The sequence below is a fragment of the Hydra vulgaris genome, chromosome 07 (genome assembly GCF_038396675.1).
Source record: "Hydra vulgaris chromosome 07, alternate assembly HydraT2T_AEP".
Classification (NCBI taxonomy): Eukaryota; Metazoa; Cnidaria; class Hydrozoa; order Anthoathecata; family Hydridae; genus Hydra; species Hydra vulgaris.
In genome coordinates, this window is record NC_088926.1 from 21,922,921 (window position 1) to 21,948,127 (window position 25,207).

Below are 25,207 nucleotides of genomic sequence, written 5' to 3' on the forward strand. Positions count from 1 at the left end.
ATAAATAAAGCAAGAATTCGACCCGAGGTATTGAGCAAACTGTTCTAAATAGAGATGGTGGGGATAATGTGAAAACAAAAACTTGGGTACCAATTTTGACAAAAATTTAACTGACATCACTATTATATTATTTGATTGGTTTTTATATTTTACGCTTTTTAATGCCTTCTTTTTCAAATGGTTGGTTTTATGTTATTTTGTAACTTTTTTTCATTACATGATGACGCTGACCACAATAGGTCAACGAAATATCGTTAATATATTATTATATCTAAAATATATTTTAAAAATAGTTATACACTGCCTTTTTTATTAAAATCAATTTATATATTTATAAATATAACATATAATAAGAAACGACTTTTAAAGATATACATATATATATATATATATATATATATATATATATATATATATATATATATATATATATATACAAATATATATATATATATGTGTGTGTGTGTGTGTGTGTGTGTGTGTGTGTGTGTGTGTGTGTGTGTTTATATATATATATATATATATATATATATATATATATATATATATATATATATATATATATATATATATATATATATATATATATATATATATATATATATATATATATATACATACATATATATATTGTAAACTCCAAAATTTCAAATATCCAGAAGTTTATTCCAAATTTGACACATTCTGTTTGGGAAGATAGATTTTTGAACTAGCTGATGTATGGAAGTCATTTATTTTGCAAAGGGTAAACTGCAATTTTATGTTTATGACCTCTAGTTGAAGAGTATATGCCAATTAATTCAACATTTGACTTAAAGACATACATATGATGTAAGGTATAAACTTTCTATTCATTGTTTTTTAAATTATTATGCATTATCTTTTTAAATTTTCATTCTATTGTATGTACTTTGTTTTTCAGTACGTGGAAAACAGGAAAGTGGTTATGATAGACATATTGGAGAATTTCTACTACATAAAAAATAAAAACTTGATGCTAGTGTACCTCCCTGGGTGTCAAGGACCCCAGAAAATTTCAAAAATATAATTTTACTTAAAGTTTTAATATTCTTTAATTTTTAATTGGCTAGCCCACCCAAAAATTTAATATTGAGTGTTTTTATATAACATATAGTTACACATTGCTAGGTCAAATGGAATTTGTCACCTGTTAGAATTTAACATGGTTTAATGCAACCTCAATGTTTATGCATCAAATAACTTAAAATTAAAATTGCAAGAAGAGGCAGCAGCAGCAAAAATTTAAAGTGAAAGTTAAAAAAAGCATTCAAAGAGTATGGTGAATTCCTCAGGAGAATTTTATAAACCAGTTTACAATCTAAGCTTGATTGCTGCATCTAAGTGGCAACATTGACAAAACCAAACCAAACTTAACATCCTGCATCTAAAGTAGGAGCCTCTTTTAGACACCATACATATGAAAAAAGACTGGAAGCATTTGGATTGACAAAGCTAGAAAAAATGAGAAAAACATTAGATCAGATAAAACAATTCAAAATCAATCTAAGACTTGAAAAAGTAGATTTTTATATACCAGAATGTTATCCACATTTAAAAACAACATCATGTGACCTAAGAAGGAACCATGACTATATGCTTAAACAACAATTAGTCCCAAACTGTATTGATAGACTCTATTTTATCACATACCGTGTTTGTGCACTATGGAATGTGCTTTCCAGCAACATTGTCCTTTAATTTAAAATTGGTGAACATTTAAAAATTTTGATTACAACATCAGCCTATTTACAAATAAGGCAATTATACAAAACAAACTCATCAGAATAGACCTGGCACCAAGCTTTGCCAAAGTTTGAAAAATATAATGATTTCTTAACTAAATAATAATAATAATATCATACAACAGCATATTTCTTAGAATAATATTGATGGCTGAATAAACTAAACATAAAAAACAATAAAAATTAAAAATAAAAAAACTTTGAAATGTGTTTTTATTGGGTTAAAAGGAAATAAATTTTAGGATTATCCTTTTCTTTTTTTATTAGAGTCTGATGTTACAGAACACATTATTTTAAATTATTACCTCTGATTTACAAAATACATATTAAACCCTTCTAACTTTTTTTTTCTTTCTTTATTCGAAAGTGTTTTGTAAATAGATATTTTTAAAACAAAAAAAAATTTATTTGAAACCACAACTAATTTTATTAGTTATTACTTACATACTTTATTTACATAAAATTTCTATTATATTTAAATTTGTTAGTGTAAAGATAAAAAAAAACATGAAAAAACTTATATTTGATAGATTTAAGTTATATCAAATATTTAAAAACAAATTTTTTGCAAATTACATTTAAAAATTATTTAAAAAAATTACTTTTGTTATATTTTTTTGTTTTTCAACAATTGGAACCACCATTTCAATAACTTGTTCGTTAAAATAGGAAACTTCTGTTTCATTAGCACTGCATACCTATAATTATTTAAAAAAATATAAACAATTTATTTTACATTAAAAACATTTGAGTAGAATCCAATAATTGAAGAAACGGATCCAATAAAAGTTTCAAGATTTAATAATAAAGATAAGAAATATGTTTAAAAAAAACTTCAACAGTGTTATTAACAAAAACAAGTCTAACATTCCATTTTTCAAACATGGTTCTTTGATTCCAAGATTCCATGGTTCTGATTTTATTACTTCTCCCAAAGATAAGCAGAATTATTATACAAAGACCTTTTTTTCCAATTAGTTAGGATCTAAGATTAGTCCCTTGCTATTCGGTGTAATTGTACTTGCAATTAGGCAATTATACTTGCTATTTTTATCTTCTTAGCCTTCACACAACTTTTTCTACACATTTGAAAATCTTTTATCTAATCTTATTTTGCATGGTTAGCACGGATCCTAATAATGCCTACCTAGGTTAACCAAGAATGCCACTAATATGGGGTGATACAAATTTTGAAGTCTTTTAATTTTGTTTGTGGAAAATAATTTTATTTGAATGTTCAAATTAAGTGAAATTTTGAACTTATAGTGCAACAATAAAAACACTTTGATCACTATTTTCAAAATAAAGGTTACATGAGTGTTTTACTATTTAATATCAACAATTTTTATTATAATTGTTTTATTGCTATGTGTAACGTATTTTTGCTCTATAGACAAAAAAAAAATGATTTGCTAATTGAAGCATGGTTTGAATTGGCTTATGCATAGTGTAAATATCTCAACATTTCCTAAAGTATAAACTACTGTTAAAATGCAAAAATAAAAAAAGGCTTAAAAAAGTGCAAATCCTGGCAAAAGGACTATCAGTTAATAAAACAAAAACAAAAAAAAACATTTTTGTTAAATGATTTTTTATTGGCCCTTGAAACCTTGAATACATTGACTTTCAAAATAAAGTAAAAAAATAACTATATAAACCCTATTTTTTTACATTATATAACCATCAAATAGAATTTGAATAAATTGTAAAACATGGTCTTTGATTTTCTCTACGAGAAATTTATTCAAAATAGTTTAATATACTCTTTTAGTCAAATACTGTTCAATATTTTTACAAGCAATATTAAAATTCATAATTACTAAGAGCAGTTAAGGATTAAAATGGTTAAAATATTCATTATAAACTCTAAGCTAAGATTTTCTGCTGCCTAATCTAATATCGAATTATGGTAGCAGTTTTTTAAAGATGCTTACTGTTCAGTTATGCATCATATGTTCAGCATAACAATCTTTCGTTGTACTCTGGATTGTTATTGTTTGGTTTATACCTTGACTAATGTTTATAAAAGTCTTGATTAGCAGTTTCGAAAGTTTGTTCACAATAGGGCACTAAGGGGGATACTTTGCAACTGATAAAATCTTTGAAGTGGTAGAAGATGGTGTGAATTTTGGGTGTTACACTTGCACCTGTTATCATTAAGAAACACTTTTTGAAATTTTCAATTATTTCAGCAAAACCCAGCTGAATAAATCCAAAGCAAACTTTTACGACTAAACTGAAACTTTTGAATGTTTCAATTATGAGAAGAATGTTGGGAACCGAGTTTGTATCAACAAGTTGCTGAAGCAAATCCACATTTTTAAGAAGGTTCCTGCATTCATTTCCTTCAAACTGGCCCCCATGATTAGGGCTCAGTTGAATGTGGAGGGCAGCTGGCCACTTAACAGCTTCTACCCAAGCAGTTTTAAGTATCTTAAAAAAACGATTGTCAAGTCCTATAAAAAGATAAAATTGCATTGGTGGGAATGTTTCTAAAACCAGAACATTGTTAGACCCACTGATGATTGCCTTTCGAATGAGTTTGCATGAGCAACAATCCTGCCAGATAGCTTAAATGACTTGAGGCTAGATTTGATTGAGCCCAGTGTTCACAAGTTTCCAGATTTGGCAAGACATTTGGATTTGACCTCACACCATGTACAAGGGTGCATTTTTGAATGGGTTTGAAAAACAGAAATTATGTTTGCCACTTTCATATCTCAAGTCAAAATTAGTTTAACTCTATTTGCATTAATTAGTGACAAAATTTGTTCAACGTTAGAGTGAAATTCTGGAAAGTCTTCTGATATCGCAACAAGAACTTGTCTCTTAACTCCAATGTCTTTGCCATTCCTTTGTGTGAGAAGCTGTTTTTAAAGTGGTGAGCTGGTATCAACCTTTAAAGCAGTATCAACAAGGCTTAGACAGAACTTGAGAAAACCTTTACCAGCACCAATTCCGTGCTTAACAAAATATCCACCAAAAATTTTGAGAGATTGAATAACATAATTTACAACACTTGCAGCAAATGATTGCAGTGAGCAACAACCCACTGTATCAGAATCTTCTTTTACATCAATAATTTTTAAACCACTGCAGGTGAAGAAATCACTTAAGTGTTGACCTTCACCTAAGAAATTCTTACAAAAAATTTGGCGCTACCATCTTGTTGCTTAATGCTTGGTTTACAGTTTGGACCAGTTTCTTTAATCTGTTGTTTGATAGTCCCATATTTAATTGTACATTTACAAGAGCAAGAGTGGTCAATTTTTGAGCGCTTGATAGTGGCTGGGCACTAACTTGACTTGAAACCAAAGCATACATATTTTATCTTTATATTAAACTTTGTTCGGAAAGTTTGTTTAAAACTTTTAAACTATTCACTTTTAAGGTGCTTAGAAACTTGTTAAAAATATACTTTTCGAAACTTCTTATCTTTTTTTAAAGATGTTCTTTCAATATATATGTAAAATTATTTAATTATAAATATCTACCTGAGGTAATTGTAGGTGTAGGACCTCGAGATGCTTTAGCAAGTCGAGTAGTTCCTTTAGGGGATAATTCTTTATTGGAAATAACTCAAGATGCAATTTGTTCAGTTGCACTGGCATCTTTTGTTGCTAAAGATTGAAGGTTTTTCCTGAACTTTATTTGAGAGCATTGGTGGGGCAAACATTTTCCTAAAGGACAGAGGCATGTCCTGCAAAGTAAATTTGCTTCTTTCTCAATGGTCGTTTGCTTTTTAAGAAGAAGTTTGCTCTTAAAGAGGTTGTTTTTTCTTGCAGCTTTGAACAACCAATTTGGTAGATTAGGCAATAACACATTGTGCCTCTTGTTTCAGGTCTCACTTGTATTGAATTAAAATTAAACAAAGGGAGTGTAACTTCTTTCCGCTTTCGTTTCCTGTGCAGAATTGTTCTACACGATTTGCAGAGTCCTTGTGGTACTCAAAAATCACTGATATTGATCTTTGTCTCATACAGTTGACATATTCGATCTGCTTTGAAAGCAGTAAGTTATCTTAAACACTTTTTCAGACAGAGTAAGCACACAAATTTTTGATTTTCATCATGAACCTTTGCTTGATTTGGCATTGTGGCACATCACTAAATCTAACTTTACTAAATCAAACTATCCCTTTTTCAAAATTTAACCTGAACTTATATTGGATATCAATCCATTAACATACCTACAAATATTATTAATTACAAACAATTAAAATCACAAGAAAAAACTACAAGTTAATGATTATTACATAATTTTTTTCTTTAAATGAAAGAATTATTTAAATTAATGACACTTATCATACTTATTGATAATTTAGATAAAATTTTATATTACACATTCTTGCAAAAGAATTTTAATGCTCTTCAAAGCACTATTCTCCCTTTCATAATCTTCTGACTGGCCCCTCCAAACATTTTATTTGATGATTATTTTAGTTATCTTATCTCAATTTTTCATACTTTTTTAATGTAGGTTATCTTTATAAAAGCTTTTCAAACATTTTTTTACATTTTCATGCCTCATGTCTAATGTAATAACATTAGTTATTACATTAGAAAATGCTAATATTTTCATCCAACGCATAAGCCAAGTCAAACCACACTTTAAAAAGCAAATCAATATATCTATAAAATAAAATATATATATAAAATAAAATATATCTATAAAATAAAAATGGTAGTTGTACCAATAAAAAAATTAAAACAAAAATTGTTGGTAGAACACTCATGTAACCATTATTTTAAAAATAGTGACTGAATATCACAGTAATCAGTAATGTTCATAATCCTTACGAACATTACTGATTACTGTGATAATCAGTAATGTTAATAATATATCATAAATCCTTAACCAGTTAACCAATCTATCACCCTATATAAGTGATGTTCTTGGTTCAGATAAGTTGTCATTATCAGGATCTCTGCTAACTGTGATTGAATACTGTTGTTATATTTAAGAAATAAATTCAAAACATAAACCTTGAAAATAAGACAGCTGTGTATAAAAACAAGTTAAGCACACACTACTATTAACAAGTTAAGCACACAGTACTAGGAACAAGTTAAGCACACACTACTAGTAACAAAGTGGGCTCAATTGGAGGTTAAGGTTGCTGATTGTTTAATTTACCTTCAAGGTAAATTGAAACATCCAGCAATAACATAATAAACTGTTTCTGCAAACTTAAAAAAATTCGAGTCAGCTAATAATTAAATCTGATTTGTTAACTTAAAAATAATAATAGTGAAATATAAATGTAAAACCATCAATGCACTAACTTTAATGCAACACAATTTTAACACATAACTTGGCAAAAATACAAGTACCTTTCTAGGTGTAATTTTATCTATTTTCAATAAACCATGACCATTTAGCAAAACTTCAAGGTTATGAGGTGTTGGTGCCATCTTCGAAGTTATAACCTTCTGTTTTGTAACCTGATTACCTTTTAAAAAGACAATAAATATAAATTCGATGATATAATACATAAAAGAATGCTAAATATAGATGTTATATAAATAAATGATAAATCTGCTATTATATATTAGAGATTGTTTAGCAACAAAGTTTAATAAAACTTATATTAAAACAGTTAATATTGGGAATTAAAAAACAAAAATACCAGAAATTTCCTCATTCCAAAATGCCACAATAAATGGAAGATTATCGACATTGTAAACTTTTAAATTTCGCATAAGCACTGAATAAAAAAAAGTTAAGAATTGTGACTTATTATCGTTGTTTAAAAAACAAACAATAAAAACATATTAAAAAACATGATAATTTTAAGTAAACAATAAAAATAACATTTTCACCAATTGAAATCTGCCTGTCAGCAATATCAGCGGCAACAAAAACTATATTAGGGTACTTTGACTTGAAATGAATCATACTACGTTGATATGCATGTAAAAAATTAAAGGTTGATGAATTTGAGGATGTAAAGATGCAAACAAGTAGTGTTGTCAGTGATATTCTTCTATTCATCATTACATCCAACTGATCCTTATAATTATAAAATAATCCTCAAGTAATAAAACTTAATAACAGAAACCTATGGTAATTATAATTTTAGTAACTAATATTATTTGTAGTTAATAAATAGTATAACAATATTACTATAATATTGAACTTAAAGTAAAAATATCATCTATACCCATCTATTACACACTAACTGACAAAAAAATAATTATAACCATACCTGATATGAATGCTATCTTATTGGAATCAGTATTTAATAAAGTTGTAGAATATTTTCAAGTTTGTTAGTTAAAATATTTTTTTTCTTATTAAGTATTTTATTTTTTTATTATCCTATTTATTATCTTATTAAATATTTTATTTTTTATGCAACACATAAAATAACATTTTTATATCATCAAAGATCATTGTTGACTGGTAAAAGAAAATTTATTTATTTTTACTTGTTACTAGTTACTTTGATAATTAAAATACAACCAAATTTGGTTAAAAATAGGACAATTTTGAATTGAACTTACTCAAAAAAAAATCAATTAACTTGAAAAACTTTTTGTTCATGATAATGGATACATAACTGGTTTTTCATGAGTGTGCATAGTTATGTTTACGTCTGATTAGTTCTTAGAACATATGAACCAATGACTTTTTTTTTTTTGAAAAATTTTTTAAACTTTTTTTTTTACATAAAAGACTAATAATTACTAATAATTACTAAAGACTCAATAATCTCAAAAACATGTTATGTTTCAAAATCAACTCTTGAAGTTGAGATGAAATATTATGAGTATAAAACTGTAAGCAGAGAACCAGTAAGAAATGAAAAATCAAGATTTATTGACAAAAAGAAGACAAAGTGGATAATCAATTCAATTCATCAGTAATTAGTCAACTTAATTATCAGATAATATTATAAATCGCCTGAAAAGTTTGAGTACAATGAGTCAAAAATTTGAACAAGGTAAAACTTTTGAGATAATAGTGAGTATTTTACAAAAAAAAACTATTTGCAAGTTGTCATGTCAAAGCTTATTTTTTGTTGTTGAAATAAAAACTAATTATGTTTGCATAATTTCTGTTAAAAATGCCCAGTAATTATGAATTAAGATGTAATCACTTCTAACAGTCATATTAGTTTACACCTTTCTCAACAAGGAGAGACTGTTAGTTCTGCTAATTATTTGAAAGTTTTGAAAACCAATGTTTAATTGGTTTAGAACAAAAAAACTTGATATTTTATGTATAACAGGGCAAATTGCTGTCAAGCAAAAATCAATTCAAGATATGGCTCCAAGAAAATGAAATTAGTGTTCTTGCCTTGTAGCATTTTGCCCATATAAATGACCATAAAAAACTGCTAGGTAAAATTGAAAGCAAACAATTTTAAACAGAACTCAACTAAACTTGCAGATCTGAAACAAGATACAATAAAAGTATAGTATCATAAAATAACAGCTGAATATAGTGAGTCTCTTGAGGCCTCAATACTGTGAAAAATAGAGGCTGTTCTAAAAGTTTAGAAAACTCACACATAGTGCTAAAACATGTTTTATACTGTGACTTCTGTATTTTTTTATGTTCATTTAAGTTGTTATTTTAACTAAACTATTTTCTAGTAATAAATGTATACACTTGGGTTTTGGCTATAAATATTGGATGATCTAAACTTTTTGGCAAATGCAGTAATTTTAACTACTTTTTAAGAAAATTCTCATATAAATATGCATTTTTTAAAACAAAGCTGTTGAATATTGAGAAATTACTGAAAAACTATAATAACAATATTTACAGTAACAACAATAACAATAGTAACATCATTAATAGTAATATTATTAACAAGAATTATAAAATGAAAATAATAAAAATCATGCCTTGTGAAATTGATTTTTGCCTTTTGCTTGATATTTTGCCTTATAGTAAAATCTTGATATTTTGCTGTGTGGAATGATATTTTGGAACTTTGCTATTTTAGATGTGTGAATGATATTTAGCACTGTAAATATACTTATTTGATTTTATCAACAAAAACATACATCTGCCACTTTAATAGGAAGAACATGCAGGGAGTCTACATATATCAGAGTAGAGATTAGTGTTAGGTTGACATTAAGATTGCATCTTCTACTTAATTAAGTCAGTCGATGTATGTACACTCTCTGCATGTTTACACTAAAATTGTTTGAAACCCAGATAGTATTGGGATTAGTATCATGGTGTGGTAACTATAGTAACAATCATAATAACAACTATTATTATAAGTAAAACAATAGTATATTAATAGAAATATGAAACATAAAAATATATATTAACTATTGTTATTAATAGTAATGAATAACTAAATTGAATTACTTGATTAGGAGAAATAGCAGCTAGACTTTGTAAAAGAAAATGAAGTTTAAGAAACATGTCAGTAGCTTGGTATGGTCCTTGAAATGATTTAATTAGTTTGAACTTCTGTTGGCCATCTAAATAAAATGAAACTGATGAATTTTTTTTGAACAAATATTAACATATATTAGAACATATAGATTAACATATATTATGCTTTAACTTTTCTTTTTGCTTTTATTAAGTTATAAAATTAATTAATAAATATATATATATATATATATATATATATATATATATATATATATATATACACATACATATATATATATATACATATATATATATATATACATATATATATATATATATATATATATATATATATATATATATATATATATATATATATATATATATATATATATATATATATATATATACACTACCGGCAATTAATTTGAAACCAGCGGTTAAAAACCGTATTTACATTTCAAAAATAAATATATCATATTTGCACTTCTTTATTTTTGGATCAAAAATAAATAGAGCACAATAAATAAGTGGATAGAACAGAATATGGGAATTTTTGCACCCAAAAATTTGCTTATGTACAAAAGTATACTAAAGTGTATGTGCTGAGTTCTTCCAGCATAAAAGACAATACAAGTATTATTTTTAACTGTTACTTAATTTTGATTAATGACTTGTAATTGATATTGAAAATAAAATTTTTCTCATTGGTAACTTCTTGTAGATACTTTATGTAGATCCAATATAGTATATAATGACTTGCAAATGAATATACAAATATTGTATTATTTGAACTGTTTATTTTTTTTTAGTTTCTATTTTGTTGTACTAAAATGGCTCCAGTTCGAGAATTAAGCTTTGAACAGAGAGTTCGCATTTACATGAGTTTACATGATGAAGAAGGTGTTTCAGACAGAAAAATTGCAGAAAGAATGAAAATATCAAAGACTGGAGTTCACAATACAATCAAGCATTTCAAGGAAACTGGTCAATATTGTGATTTACCACGACCTGGACAGCCTAGAAAGATAGATGAACATGGTGATCATCGTATTACAAGATTATGTATGTCAAACAGAAAATTAACAGCTCCACAAATAATGAGAGAATACAATGAAACTGAAGAAAAACTTGTTTGTGTCTGGACAATAAGAAACCGTTTGATGAAAGCTGGACTTAGAGGGCATGTAGCTGCCAAAAAACTGTTGCTAAGGAAAGCAAACAAGGTAAAACAACTACAATGGGCTCGCAAACATGCCAACTGGACAATAAGTCAATGGAAAACAGTAGTATGAAGCGATGAGTCCAAGTTTGATTTATTTGGCAACAAGAGAAGAATATTTGTATGCCGGCACCAGAATGAACGTTACTTTCCGCAGTGCATTGTGCCTACTGTTAAGCATGGAGGTGGTTCAAAACATAAACGAAAATATAACTGATAGATTTAATTGATTTTTAATAGAACTACTGTTTTCTCATCACTGGTCTCAAATTAATTGCCGGTAGTGTATATAAACATTTTTTAAATGTATTCTACAAAATTGAGTGCTCAATGTTCTTAAATGAACAATAATAAATTAGTAGAAAATCACTTAACAAATATCTTTCATTTAACACTGTGTTTCATCAATAAAGACTAATCAGAAATGCTGATGAGTCTTTATTGATAAAACATTGTGTTAAATGAAAAATTTTTGATAAGTGATTCTCTATTAATTATGCATATATATATATATATATACATATATAAATATATATATGTATATATATATATGTATATATATATATATATATATATACATATATATATGTATATATATATATGTATATATATATATATATATATATACATATACATATATATATATATATATATATATATATATATATATATATATATATATATATATATATATATATATATATATATATATATATATATATATATATATATATATATATATAATATATATATATATATATATATATACACACACATTATTATGTTACTTAACAACATTACTAAAATATTTCTTAACATATTTTGTGCACTTTAATTCTTAAAATGGGGACTTAAGGAGAAAAGAAAAATGAAGATTATTGAAAAAAGCAATCACTGCCCCAACCCAAACCCTGTTGTTAACTCATATTCTTTCAAAAGCAGAGTTGGGGACTTGAATTTGACTTAAGTCACACATATGTTTCTACTCGAGACTATTGTGGTTTGCTCTGAGACTTGCAACTTGATTTGAGAAATGATGATTTTGGCAAAGCAACTTGCCCTATATTTTTAGTTTTTATGAAGTCAATAGCTTGTTAGCAGTTTTTTTTAGTCTGGTTTCCTGAACCCTTTCTATTTATTTTTTAACATTCATATCTAATATCGGTTCACAAAGCACTCCAGAGGCTTTGCAATATTATAAGCTTACACACCTAACTCACTGCTAAAGCATCCAATATTTGAACTTTGCTTCATTCTAGTGCAACATTTAAAGAGGCTTTTGATAAAATGTTTGGTTCCAAGCTGGGTATTCCTCAAGAAAACGCAACAACATGGAATTCCACATTGTGTCACATAAAAATCATTGTCATGTTAGATAAAACAAATTGAAAAAACTAAGATTGCAATTACTGAAAGAATTTACATGCAACTTAGAAAACTTATTGAATTACATGCAACTTAGAGAACTTGTTGAACAAGAATTTTCTGAAGCCACTGATATAACTCAAGGTGAGAATGGTGTGACAGTTTCAGTCGCAGTTTCCTCTATTGTTGGACTAGTCACTTGGAATAGTCACTTGGAACACTTTAATACAACTTATCTGTCCAGTATGAAGCAGGCACAGTCATTAGTCTTCAAAAAAGATATTCTGGTATATATGCAAATGTCAGCCTCATCTTATTAAAAGATGAGAAACTACCATTAGATGATTTAATATATAATTAATCTAAATTTTTGCATCTTTTGGACTGAGAAGTTAGGCCATGTCAATCCAGGCCAAACAGACAACATAAAGACAAATATTCATAAAAACATTTTTCAGCAACAAGCAGTTTAGCCATACCTATGCAGTAGGGTGGAGGGATTTTCATAGCAAAAAAAAAAGAGTTTAAAAACCAATATTACTGAGACACGAATCAATGTCTATTAATTACAAGATAAAAGAAAAAAAATATTTTTTGATTTTGATGAGATCTTGAGGGTCCTCTTTGGAATTTAAATTCTTGACAGGTCCTAATATTTTTGAATTTGTTTTTTCTAAACCATATCAACCTTGGACTCAAAAAAAGCAGAAAAAAATGCTTGTTTCATTAATAATAATTTTATTAAAAAAATTTTTAGTGAAAAAAATACTTGCAAAAATATCCCTTAAAATCCCCGTTTTGTTGAGGACGGGGGTTTTTAATGAAAAAAACAACTCTACTTTTTTAATTTTAATTTTTTAATAAAAACAAATATTATTTTTAAAATCAGCATATTATTTTGCTTCTTTTAAGTATCAAGTTGATATAGTTTAGAAAAAAAAAATTTAAACAATATTAGGACCCATCAAAAATTTAGAATCCAAAGAGGAACCTCAAGAACTCATCTAAACTAAAAAAAAAAAGAGTAAGGTTCTTTTTTCACCAAAAGATATTGATTTGCTGCTCAGGCAAATCAAATTTCAAAAATTTTCAAAATCGCTCCACCCTACTATGCAGCCAAAGAAGAAAAATTTTTACTAGAAAACCTACCTCCTAAGAAGCCAAGGTACCCATTTTATATTATATTGTATCACTCATATTGTATCATCTGTACTCATAATGTAGAATTACACCTGTCAGTCAGACTGAAACAACTTTGCAGACACTTGTTCAAAGTTTTGATACTCAGTTTTATTGCTATGAGGAACTGATTAATGAAGTGTGTGCATCTAATACCAACATGAGTGACATGAGACTAAACTTGAGACTTGCTTAAAAATGACTTGAAAACAGTTCTGTCCAAAAGAATCATCTTTTAACTTCTGTACTCTTAAAGCCAACAATATATATAAACATAATTTTTTTTTTTGATGAGTTAATTAGACATTTAATAACTACTCTGAAAAATAAGTGAAAATAAGTGTGCAAATGTGCGCACTCAAAAAAGTATGAACAAATATAATTCCTTTGAGAAATAATGTTTTGTATTCTTTTTGTTTGATTTTTGTTAACTACTCTGATTAATAATATTCATTAAAAAAAATATAAGGAGCATAAATTGAAGCAACAAAAAATGTCATTTAAATTACAGTTAGTTGAAATTTTAGAACTGTAATAACAAAAATATGGGTTTGAAAAGTTGAGAAAAATCAATTTAAAAAAAGTGGCAAATTGTTGGCATGCACAAAAAAAGCCTCGGCAATCGAGAAATCAAACGCCAGCTCGAGATCAGCAAATGCAGTGTTAAAACAAGGCTAAAAAACTTTAATGAGTTTGGCACAGTTGAAAACAAGTCACTCTGGTTTTCCTACAAAAATGTCAGAAAGGGATGAAAACAAATCAAATATACACATTAGACACAACCTAAACATGAGCATAGATGAAATCATCTCAGGCCTGAATACAACAATGAATGCATACCAAGTTAAAAGAACAACAACTAGCAAGCTGATGAAGAAAATAAAACTCTCAAGCAAAAAAAATAGTGAAAAGAAAGAGCTGGAATGACTGTAGCGCAATTCAAAAGAGTAATTTTAACAGACGAGTCGAACTTTGAACTTATCATTGCAAGAAAAGGGTTTTAGAGAGAAGATACAAAAATAAAAAATACTATCTTTGTTTGTCATATTAAGACTTTAAGTAGGATGATGCTCAATTGGTGTTTGGGGCTGCATAGCTGGAATTAGCACTGGCCTGGTGCAACTTTATATTGATCACCTCAATCAACATTGGTATCTAGAGATATTAGAAGATTATTTAAAGCTTTCAATGGACATTTTCGAATCTGACTTCACTTGGCAATTTTAACAAAATAATGCTCCTTGCCACACAGCATGCTCAATGATTTTAATCATTTTGAGAATCTTTGGGTATGAATGGGCTGCGAATTGCTAACAAGCAAGCCCACTAACTTGAAGCAGTTTAAGACTCAAATGCAAGCACTGCGGTATACAACACAAGATCTAATCAAAAAATTTATAGTTTCCATGTGACAGAGTCTTAAAACCATGGATTTTATAGCATAAAAACAAAGGTGGCCTTATAAAATATTAAAGTTTCTTAGAATCTTTGAAAGATTGTAAATGGGCTAATACTTTTGCACACCTTTGCACATATTTTTGTGCTCATTGCATTCTAATTAAATCAAAGATAAAAGAAACGTAATAAGATAAAACTAAAGTAATATATAAACAATTGATTTAATTTTAATATCCAATATTTTTTGAAATAGTGATATTTAACAGAGTAAAGAGCTTATGGATTGTAGTTAACAAAATAATGGTATTTCCTGATTGACACATTGAATATCATACCTTAGAACATAGCAACTTTAAAAACTAATAAATTACTTTCTCATCAAAGAAACACAAAATTCAACCCCACGCAAGCCTAATGATATTTAATGATATAATTTTTTTTGTCAAAATATAGCTGTAGTAGTAACTGTTTCAACCTATAAAAATGGTGTAATAAAGGTATCTCTACAATTACAATTTTCCATTTGCAATTTTTCATAGATACATCATTTACCTGAATCTAATCAATATTTTTTATGTAGAATTAATTTTAAAAATTATTAAAACACTAATTTTAATTAAATAGTCACTTACTCAAAAAAGAAATTTGAATCTGAAATTATTCATATAGTAAAGAGTTAAACAGCAATAACAATTACTCACACTGCCTTGCCAGTATAAGCACACAAGGAAACTCACTGACTTGAAAATGTGGCACTATTACTCTGAAAAAAAAGATTTAAACAATGGAATTAAAAATAAAAAATAAAATCTGTTATTTTTATATAATAAATTTAAAAATTTGTATAAAGATTTGAAACATTCTTCATTGTTAAATTTACTATTATTAAGTAGATTTAAAACTTATATTTTTAAAATTTAAAAAATAATTAAAAAAAAACCTCTCTACGTTTGTATTGGGAGGAACAAATACCAACTGCAGATTAGGCTGTTCAAACTCCAATATCTTAAAGAGTAAACATTGATTATACTATATTATATATATATATATATATATATATGTATGTATGTATATATATATATATATATATATATATGTATGTATGTATGTATGTATATATATATATATATATATATATATATATATATATATATATATATATATATATATATATATATATATATATATATATATATATATATATATATACAAGCCTCGGTGGGAGTAAATGAGAGAAAGAGCAGAGAAAAGGTTTCCTAAAGAGAACATGGCGAGCAATGCGAGCTGCTCCCCTAAACAGCTTCTTGCGAGAGCTTTCGGTTTTTGTACGAGCTATCTGTTTATTATTAAAAAAATTGCTTATCAAATAAAAAATTTGGTTTTACACTTATTGCAAGCAAATGTTTGTAATGTTAATGTTACAAAAATATATACTTAACAAGCGTCATTTATTGCGCTGTGAAAAAATTCTTTAGACAAGCCTTGACTTTGTACTTTACAATAGCTATCCATTTATTTATTAACAACATTACTTATTTGATAAAAAGTTTAACAAGGAGCTATAAAAGTTTTTACTGTTTATAAAAAATGTTTTATAGTTTCTTATTGTAATAGAATGCAGGCATTGTAAGAAATATTAAAACAGTTTAAAATTCCATAAAAAAAGTGAATAATATATTAACTCATATACATAAAATATATAATTTATTACATAAAAATTACTATGCAATAATTTAGAGTGTAATAATTTTATATTTTATCATTTAAATAATTTTATATTTTATCAATATAATTTAAAGTGAAATAATTTTTTATTTTTCCGTTAGTCCAATCTAATCGAAAAAATTTGCATTTCAATCGGCGCTCTTTTTTAATTTTATTTTTTGCAACAACTGTGCTTTTTAAAAAGCATTGCAGTTTATTATGCAATAGTTTTTTTTTAAACAACTTTGTGGTTTTTATTTTAGTTATAATAATAATTACAGTTTTGAGAGAAAAAAATTATATTTTTGCAAGAGCTGTAAATTGCTCCCCTAAACCATTTTAGGGGAGTGTGGGCAAGAGCCAGAGCTAAAGCTCTTGCTTCCCACCAAGGCCAATATATACATATATATATATACAGCGCCGGCTCGTGAAACATATTTTATGTGTGCGAGAATAAATTAGGCGTCTTTTAAATTTAAGCTCCAAGCAAGCTCGCAAGGGTTAGCTTGCTTGCAAATTTTTTTTTAAATCATAAACAATACATATAAATAAAATAACTTTCTTAACAATTTTATCGATTTTAAACATATTCTTAGTTAGAAAAACCATTTAAATGTTCCTGGCCCAATGTTGATCATAAATATTTTTTTATTAATTTTAATTTGGAAAAACTACATTCCCCTGTACTCACTGTTATTGGTAGTGATAACAATATTCGTAGGGAAATACAAACATTAGGAAACAGTTCTTCAAGCTGACCATCATAGATTCATTTAAGCACAGATTCCGGTGATTTTTTCCCATCTAATTTCTGTGATAACAAATTAAGTTCCAGAAACAAATCCTCTGAATACACATCTTTTGATTCACCATGAGTCAATACTTTTTCCAGTAATCTGCATTTATTAATTATGTCTTCTTCTATTTTATCAATATCTTTGATATCATACAAAAACTCGAACGGTCCTATTGTATTTGAAAAGCTTTCAAATTGTTCATTTATCGATTCTTTAGCTATTTTAAAGAGAATATCAAAAAACTTCTTTTTGAATTTTTGGTTTGGCTGTATATCACCATCGTCTTTGAAAGGTTCATCATCAAAAAATCTTTTTCTTTTCCTTGCTCTTTCAAGTGAAATAGAACTGAATTTGTCAGTCAAATTTGCATCATTAGCTAGAATTTTGGCTTTTAAAATACATATTTTGTAAGAATCTTCAGTTTGTTTAGTAACAAAAAAATCGATAGTTTTCTTTAATGCATTTGCAGCAGTCTTCATGTCTACAGTTTGAGTTTAACAGTGTAACAGTTTGCTAGTACAATTAATTTCAGTTAATACATTGTACCAAACCACAACACCACATACGAATTCAAAACTGTCTAACTTTGATGCAAGTGATTCAGCAGTTATTCTAGTAATAGAATCTTTTTTAATGTTAACAACTTCTTTCAATGCACAATAAATTTCTTTAAATCCCAATTTTAGAGCACAAACAGCATTCATATGACTTTTCCATCTGATAGTACTTAATGACTTTACTGTTAATTTGCAACATTTTGATTCAAAAATTTGCCAACGCTTTGTAGTCGCAGAGAAAAAATTATACATAGCTTGAATTTGTGAAAAAAAATACATAATTTCTAAACTTCCTTGAACTGCATCCGCAACAACCAAATTCAAAAACCAAAAAAAAAAACCAAAAGACAGACACAAAAAATATAAAAGACTTGTGAATTTATATCAGTTATATGCTTCTGTACACCAATTTTTTTACCTTTCATATTGGATCCATTATCATATCCTTGTCCACGAATATCCATTACATAGACTATTTGATTCCAATAAATTCAAAGTAAATCCTAATCCAGTAGTATCTAATACAGTATCTAATACATATGAATCCTATAAAACTTTCTTGAATTGACTCTGATAACTGGTTATCCAATTACTTTGCAATGTTAACGTAATGTATAATAATAGACTTTTGCTCTTTGTGACTATTATCTGGTGTACAATTTACAGTAATGGAAAAATACTTAGCCTTTTTTATCATACTTAAAATTTTATCTTTTGTTGCTTTGCTAATTAACTGAATTAATTCTTCCTGAATATTCTTTCCCAAATAATGTGTTCAATTAGAACTCTCAATTGGTCTGTTTAAATGTTTTTCCATCACTGGATCAAACTTTGAAAGTAGTTCTACAATTTTTAAGAATTTACCATTATTTTCTGAAAAAAATTGGTCTGATGATTCATGGAATGCCTTATTTTCAGAAGCCATCATCAAAATTATATTGATAATTCTCTTAATAACAGATTTCTAATGTTGTACTTCAGTAAGGTGCATTTTTTCAGTAAGACAATCAATAGTTTGAGATGTACTATATCTTTTCTTCAAATCTATTCATTTCCCAAATGAATTGTAGTGCTCTGCACTGCTTTCATGTCTTTTTAAAACTAGTGTCATGTGTCTCCAGTCATTTGTTCCAGTTTTCACTAAACAAGAAGTAATGTTACTAAACAATTTACAACAAAAACAAAATACTTTGTCTGATTTAAGTGAATAAACAAGCCAAGATCTGTTGATTAATTCTCCATTAGGAGCTTTACAATAAAAATGTACATAGTTAAATGATCGGTTTTGATCATCATTTGGGTAATCAGTAACAGAAAATTTTGTAGGTTCTTTTGTAACTATGTCTTGAATTAATATTGTGGACAAATTTTCTGGCCAATTCGTTAAATTGTCATAGTTAGTTTCATTCACATCAACAGCCAAATTCATGTTATTGTTTGAAGGTTCAATTTCCAAATTCAATTCCACAATTGCATTAGTTTCACTATATCCTTCATTAATAATTCCAATTCCAATTATGTTCATTTCTCTTTCGTTTTGTTTTTTACTTGAACTTACTTTCTTGTTTTCATTAGGTTTCTCATACTCAATTTCATTCTCTACAGCTGTTTGAAGAAAATTATGAAGAGTTTTCCTCTTTTTAAAAGCTTCTGCTTGTTTTTTTTCTCTTTTTAATTTATTTTGCCAACCAGACAATTTCTTTTTTTGATCCATTTTATTTCAGGACAGTATAGATTTGTTGCTATTTTGAATCACCTATCAATAAAAAAAAAATACAAAATAGTACATAAGGATTACTTTCACATAATAAAGTGTAACAGACTTTTTGCTAGGGTTTTTTATTTATTTTTAATTTGGTTTAATGCAAGTTCTTTAATATCTAATGCCTTTATAATACCTTCTTATTTTTATAATAAAACAATAGCAATCATTTTTTTTAGTTTAACTTATTTGAACTATCAAAAATATGCAAAAAGCAACTCATTATGCAATGCATCATAATCTGAAACCGCACAATCTGCATCAAAATAGGGAGTTCTAATTGCATGCAGTTTTACTAGCTAGATCTATTATTACTAACAAAAAATAACTATGCACAAAAAATAAACAAATCAAAAAATGTGTAAAAATAATTATTTAAATAATAGACCAACAAGGAGATTTGCATTTTTTTTTTATAAAAACATTCAAGAAAAGGTTATTTTAAATCTGGAAAAAAAGTTGCAGATATGTCATTCACAACTGACAATAGAAATTTAAGGCGGGGACCTATTTCAGTAAAGCAAAACATTGAAAAAAAACTGATTGGGATTGGACAAGGGGCATAACTCATTTTTTACAAAAATGGACTTAGTAACTTTTGCATTTTTAGTTACAGATCTAGAAAGGCCTGTAAATTTTGTTTCTAAGCAGAATTTTAATTTTGCGCCTTTTTAATGCTGCGCCTGTGTGTTTCATACACTTCGCACACGCTACGAGCCAGCTCTGTATACACACATATATACATATATATAAATATATATATATATATATGCATATGTATATATATATATATATATATATATATATGTATGTGTATATATATGTATATACATATATATATATATATATATATATATATATATATATATATATATATATATATATATATATATATATATATATATATATATATGTATATATATATATATATATATATATATATATATATATATATATATATATATATATATATATATATATATATATATATATATATGTATATAAATATATATATAAATTTATATATATATATTAGGGATCAAAATAGGTGCTGAAGATTTACACGCCCTGAAAAAATGATTATTTGAAATTATTTGAAAGATTTATGAAATTGTGATTTGTGGATGAACTTTCTAATAATAATTTCAAAAAAGCAAGTAAAAGAACATTTACAAATAAAGAATTTTAAATAAATATAAAAAAACAAATATCAAATTGCAAATTTCTTTAAATTAGAAACACATATATGATGCAAGAATAAGTGACAAACAAAAAATGGTATATAAAAAAATATATATATACAACACAGTACAAAAATAATTTCTCTAAATCCTTTTTTATCTAAATTTATCAATCTGCTTATTTAGTCAAAAAAATTTATTCATTTATAAAAACTTTAACTTTAAAACAAAATAAATTTCCTAAGCTGATATTGTTCTAAATTTATAAGTTAATATATTTTTCAATGTCATAAATATGTATTAACTACAATCTAATATAAAAAAAACTATATAAGTTAATAACACATTATATATGAGATTAAAAAATTCTGTAATTTTACATTGATTATATTGCATTTGTTTTGCATGCGGTAGTAGAGTAGTGGTAGAGCGCTCATTCATAAGCAAGAAGTTCCGAGTTTAATCCCCCACCATGTCCCTGGTAGTACAGTGCTCAACTTGTTTCTCCGTGCAGCAACCTTGTTCATCAAGGTTTGTGTTTCGAAGTTATAGAATTGAGAGAGGGTTATAACCACAACTAAGTAGCCTCCTTGTTTGTTAACATTTTTAAAAAAATTTTCACATCCTTAAAATTGATAAAGAATGTATTTGTTGTAACTAAAAATAGAACAAATGAAAAGAAGAAGCAAAAAAAAAAAAAAATTTAAAGAAACAACAACCAAATCAAGTAGATTGCATTCACTTTGCAACCATTTGTTTCCGGGTAAAAAAACCATTATTGTTTTTGATTCTCTTCGCACAATGTTCTCAAAATAGATATCTTTTGCAACTGCCATTTGTAATAGACCAAAATTCTAGTATTAAAATATTAAAACAGTTTAAAAGCGAAAATAACTTAAAAGTAAAAGTAAAAGTAAAGTAAAAGTAACATAAAAACTAAAGCCATTAAATATAAAAGCAAAGTTCAAAAAAACCCCTGGATTGTTGTACACCAATTTAGGGGTGTATATATATATATATATATATATATATATATATATATATATATATATATATATATATATATATATATATATATATATATATATATATATATATATATATATATATATATATATAGATAGATAGATAGATAGATAGATAGATAGATAGATAGATAGATAGATAGATAGATAGATAGATAGATAGATAGATATAATTCATTCAAATGAAAACTCAACTAAACATAAATTTATAAAATTTTTAAATGATTTTTCTTTATACCAAATAATAAACTTTCCAACATTTAAACAAAGTGATTCTGTTCCTGCAGTTAACCCTTGACCTTGTTTTAGCTTGCAATCTGAATTGCATAGATTTTCTTCAATGTGGTCCACATTTAGATCACTATGAAAAGAGAAGATACCATTACTCCATCACTTGGCAATATTTTACCAAGTGATGGAGTAATGGTGACCAAGCAATACCCAAAATCTTGCAAAGATGTGAAAATCAGTGTGATGACAGTATATTATCTGATATGATTATCAATGAAAAAATACTAAAAATGTTAGTAAGTATTGATGAGTCAAAAGCGATGGGTTTTGATGAAATTAGTCTGTTTGCTTTAAAACATGCTGCAGAAGGTTTTGTTGATCCAATTATCTATATTTTCAAATTTTGAGTTTTGACACTGGTTGTGTCCCTTACACTGGTTGTCCCATTGGTCTGTTGCAAATATATCATCTTTTTATAAAGGGGGATCAAAACTTGAACCAGAAAACTATAGACCAATATCCTTGACGCCTGTGATTTGTAAAATGTTTGAAAAGCTTATTCGGGACATAATTCTGGAACATTTAGTTTTAAATAGTCTTATTTCTGAAAGGCAAACTGGTTTTGTTCCAAACAAATCATGCACAACAAATTTGATTGAAACAATTGACACCATTACATACGAAGCTGCAAAGGGTAAACCGTTATGCGTAATATGTCTTGACTTCTCAAAAGCTTTTGATAAAGTAGAACACAAAAGGTTATTAAAAAAGATTGAAGCATATAGTATAACAGGAAAAATATATAACTGGATTAAAAGTTTCCTTACAAATAGGAAACAAAGAGTTACTATTGGTAATACATTTTCAGAATGGGTATCTGTTACCAGTGGCATTCCTCAGGGTTCAGTTCTGGGTCCCATTTTATTTCTGCTGTTCATAAACGACTTGCCAGAAGTTATGCAAAACACATTTAAAATGTATGCTGACGATAGCAAATTAATAGCCATAGAAGATTCCCTTGATAAACAGTTAGAAATACAAAATGACCTTGACAACAATGTGAAATGGTGCAATGATTGGCATATGGAACTTAATTTCAAAAAATGTAAGGTGATGAGATTTGGCAATCAAAATATTCTTCGAGGTATTGTTAAACCAGACACATTAAATGTAAATGGAATGAACTATGACCTCTCAAACAGTGTAATAGAGAGATCTAGATATTTTTGTACAACCGGATATGAAATGGAAACATCAAACACAAGTATGTGTTAACAAAGCTCCAAAAATAATAGGTTTGTTAAAAAATGCCTTTGAAAATAAAGATTGAAATATGTGGAAAATTTTGTATACAACCTATGTTCGACCTCATCTTGAATTTGCGGCTTAAGCATGGAGTCCGCCAAACCTAGCTGAAGTTTCAATCCTTGAACGACTTCAACACAGGGCCACAAAAATCAAATGCTTTGTTATAAAAAGCGGCTAGTTAGAATGGGTTTAATGACTTTAAATCTTAGAAGAAAATGATGAGACTTGATTCACTTATACAAGATATTGAACCATTTAGAGTATGTCAATCTTAATTTCAAACCAGTCTTTAAGTCAAATGTTGAATTAGATGGCCCATGTTCTTCAACTAGAGGTCACAAATATAAAATCAGGATGCAGTGCTTCACCCCTCGCGAAATAAATGACTTTCATGCATCAGTTAGCTCAAGAATACATTTCTTCTCAAACAGAGTGTGCCAAATTTGGAGCAAACTTCCAGATATTGTTGTAGAGGCGGGGAGCTTAAACAAGTTTAAAGCATTCTTGATGAATGGTTTACAAACAATTAGAAACTATTGATTTAAAAAAAAAAAAAAGTACTGGGCTGCTATAGCTGAACCTTGCAATGTCTCAGGTTGTGGATAAGATTCACGCAGTTTTATCACTAACTATATATAAATAGGCTTCACTGTGAGTAAAAAAAAGAGCGCAGGATCAGAAAAAACCTGTCTAAAACAGACTTGGCAAGTTAGGCAGGCTTTTTGGGCAAGGTATCAGCATTTGAACTAACTTTTTTATAATTGAAAAATTCAAACTATAGAAAATAATGCAGAAATCAAAATGATTTTGATAAATGATCAAGTTTTAAGTTTCTATTATGAAATTTAAATTAATTTAAACTTCATAATAGTAATTTATGAAATTTAAAAATAAATAAATAGAAAGTTATAATAATTACTCTATACAGTTTGTTTTCTGCTACATTTTGGTTCCTATTTATTTCTTTACTTTTACAATATTTTAGTATTTTTGAAGGTAGCCTAAAACAGGAAAGGAAATTCAGATAGAAATAATTGAAGGTAGCCTAAAACAGAGCAAACAGAATATTTCATGTTCTGTTTGCTCTGTTTTAGGCTACCTTCAATTATTTCTATCTGAATTTAAACAAATTTGCAAATACCACAACCAACAACAAATGACCAAAAAAACAATCTTTGCAATTCATTACAATTCTTTATTTGATCATTCCAACATTTTATTTAAATTATTGAAACAAAAGTAGCATTTTAAAATTATTTTCAAATTTTATTTTTATAGTTGTTTTATTAAAACAATTAAATAAATTGTAAAGTTTTTTATTCCAACTTCTTTATTTACAAGAAACTGTTCTTTTCTCTTGTTCATTGTG

At 27.0% G+C, this 25,207-nt stretch overlaps 1 protein-coding gene across 1 annotated transcript in view; it reads right to left on the bottom strand.

The window, feature by feature from the left end:
* LOC105845492 (uncharacterized) overlaps positions 1 to 25,207 on the bottom strand; it is a 55,269-nt gene that overhangs the window by 24,300 nt on the left and 5,762 nt on the right. The window contains exons 5-12 of the mRNA XM_065801353.1: positions 21,994 to 22,128; positions 16,214 to 16,278; positions 15,975 to 16,036; positions 10,098 to 10,213; positions 7,586 to 7,775; positions 7,393 to 7,470; positions 7,097 to 7,215; positions 2,366 to 2,461 (exon numbers count right to left, since the gene is read on the bottom strand). Coding sequence (XP_065657425.1) covers positions 2,366 to 2,461; positions 7,097 to 7,215; positions 7,393 to 7,470; positions 7,586 to 7,775; positions 10,098 to 10,213; positions 15,975 to 16,036; positions 16,214 to 16,278; positions 21,994 to 22,128 — 861 coding nt within the window. The remainder of the gene's footprint in view (positions 1 to 2,365; positions 2,462 to 7,096; positions 7,216 to 7,392; positions 7,471 to 7,585; positions 7,776 to 10,097; positions 10,214 to 15,974; positions 16,037 to 16,213; positions 16,279 to 21,993; positions 22,129 to 25,207) is intronic.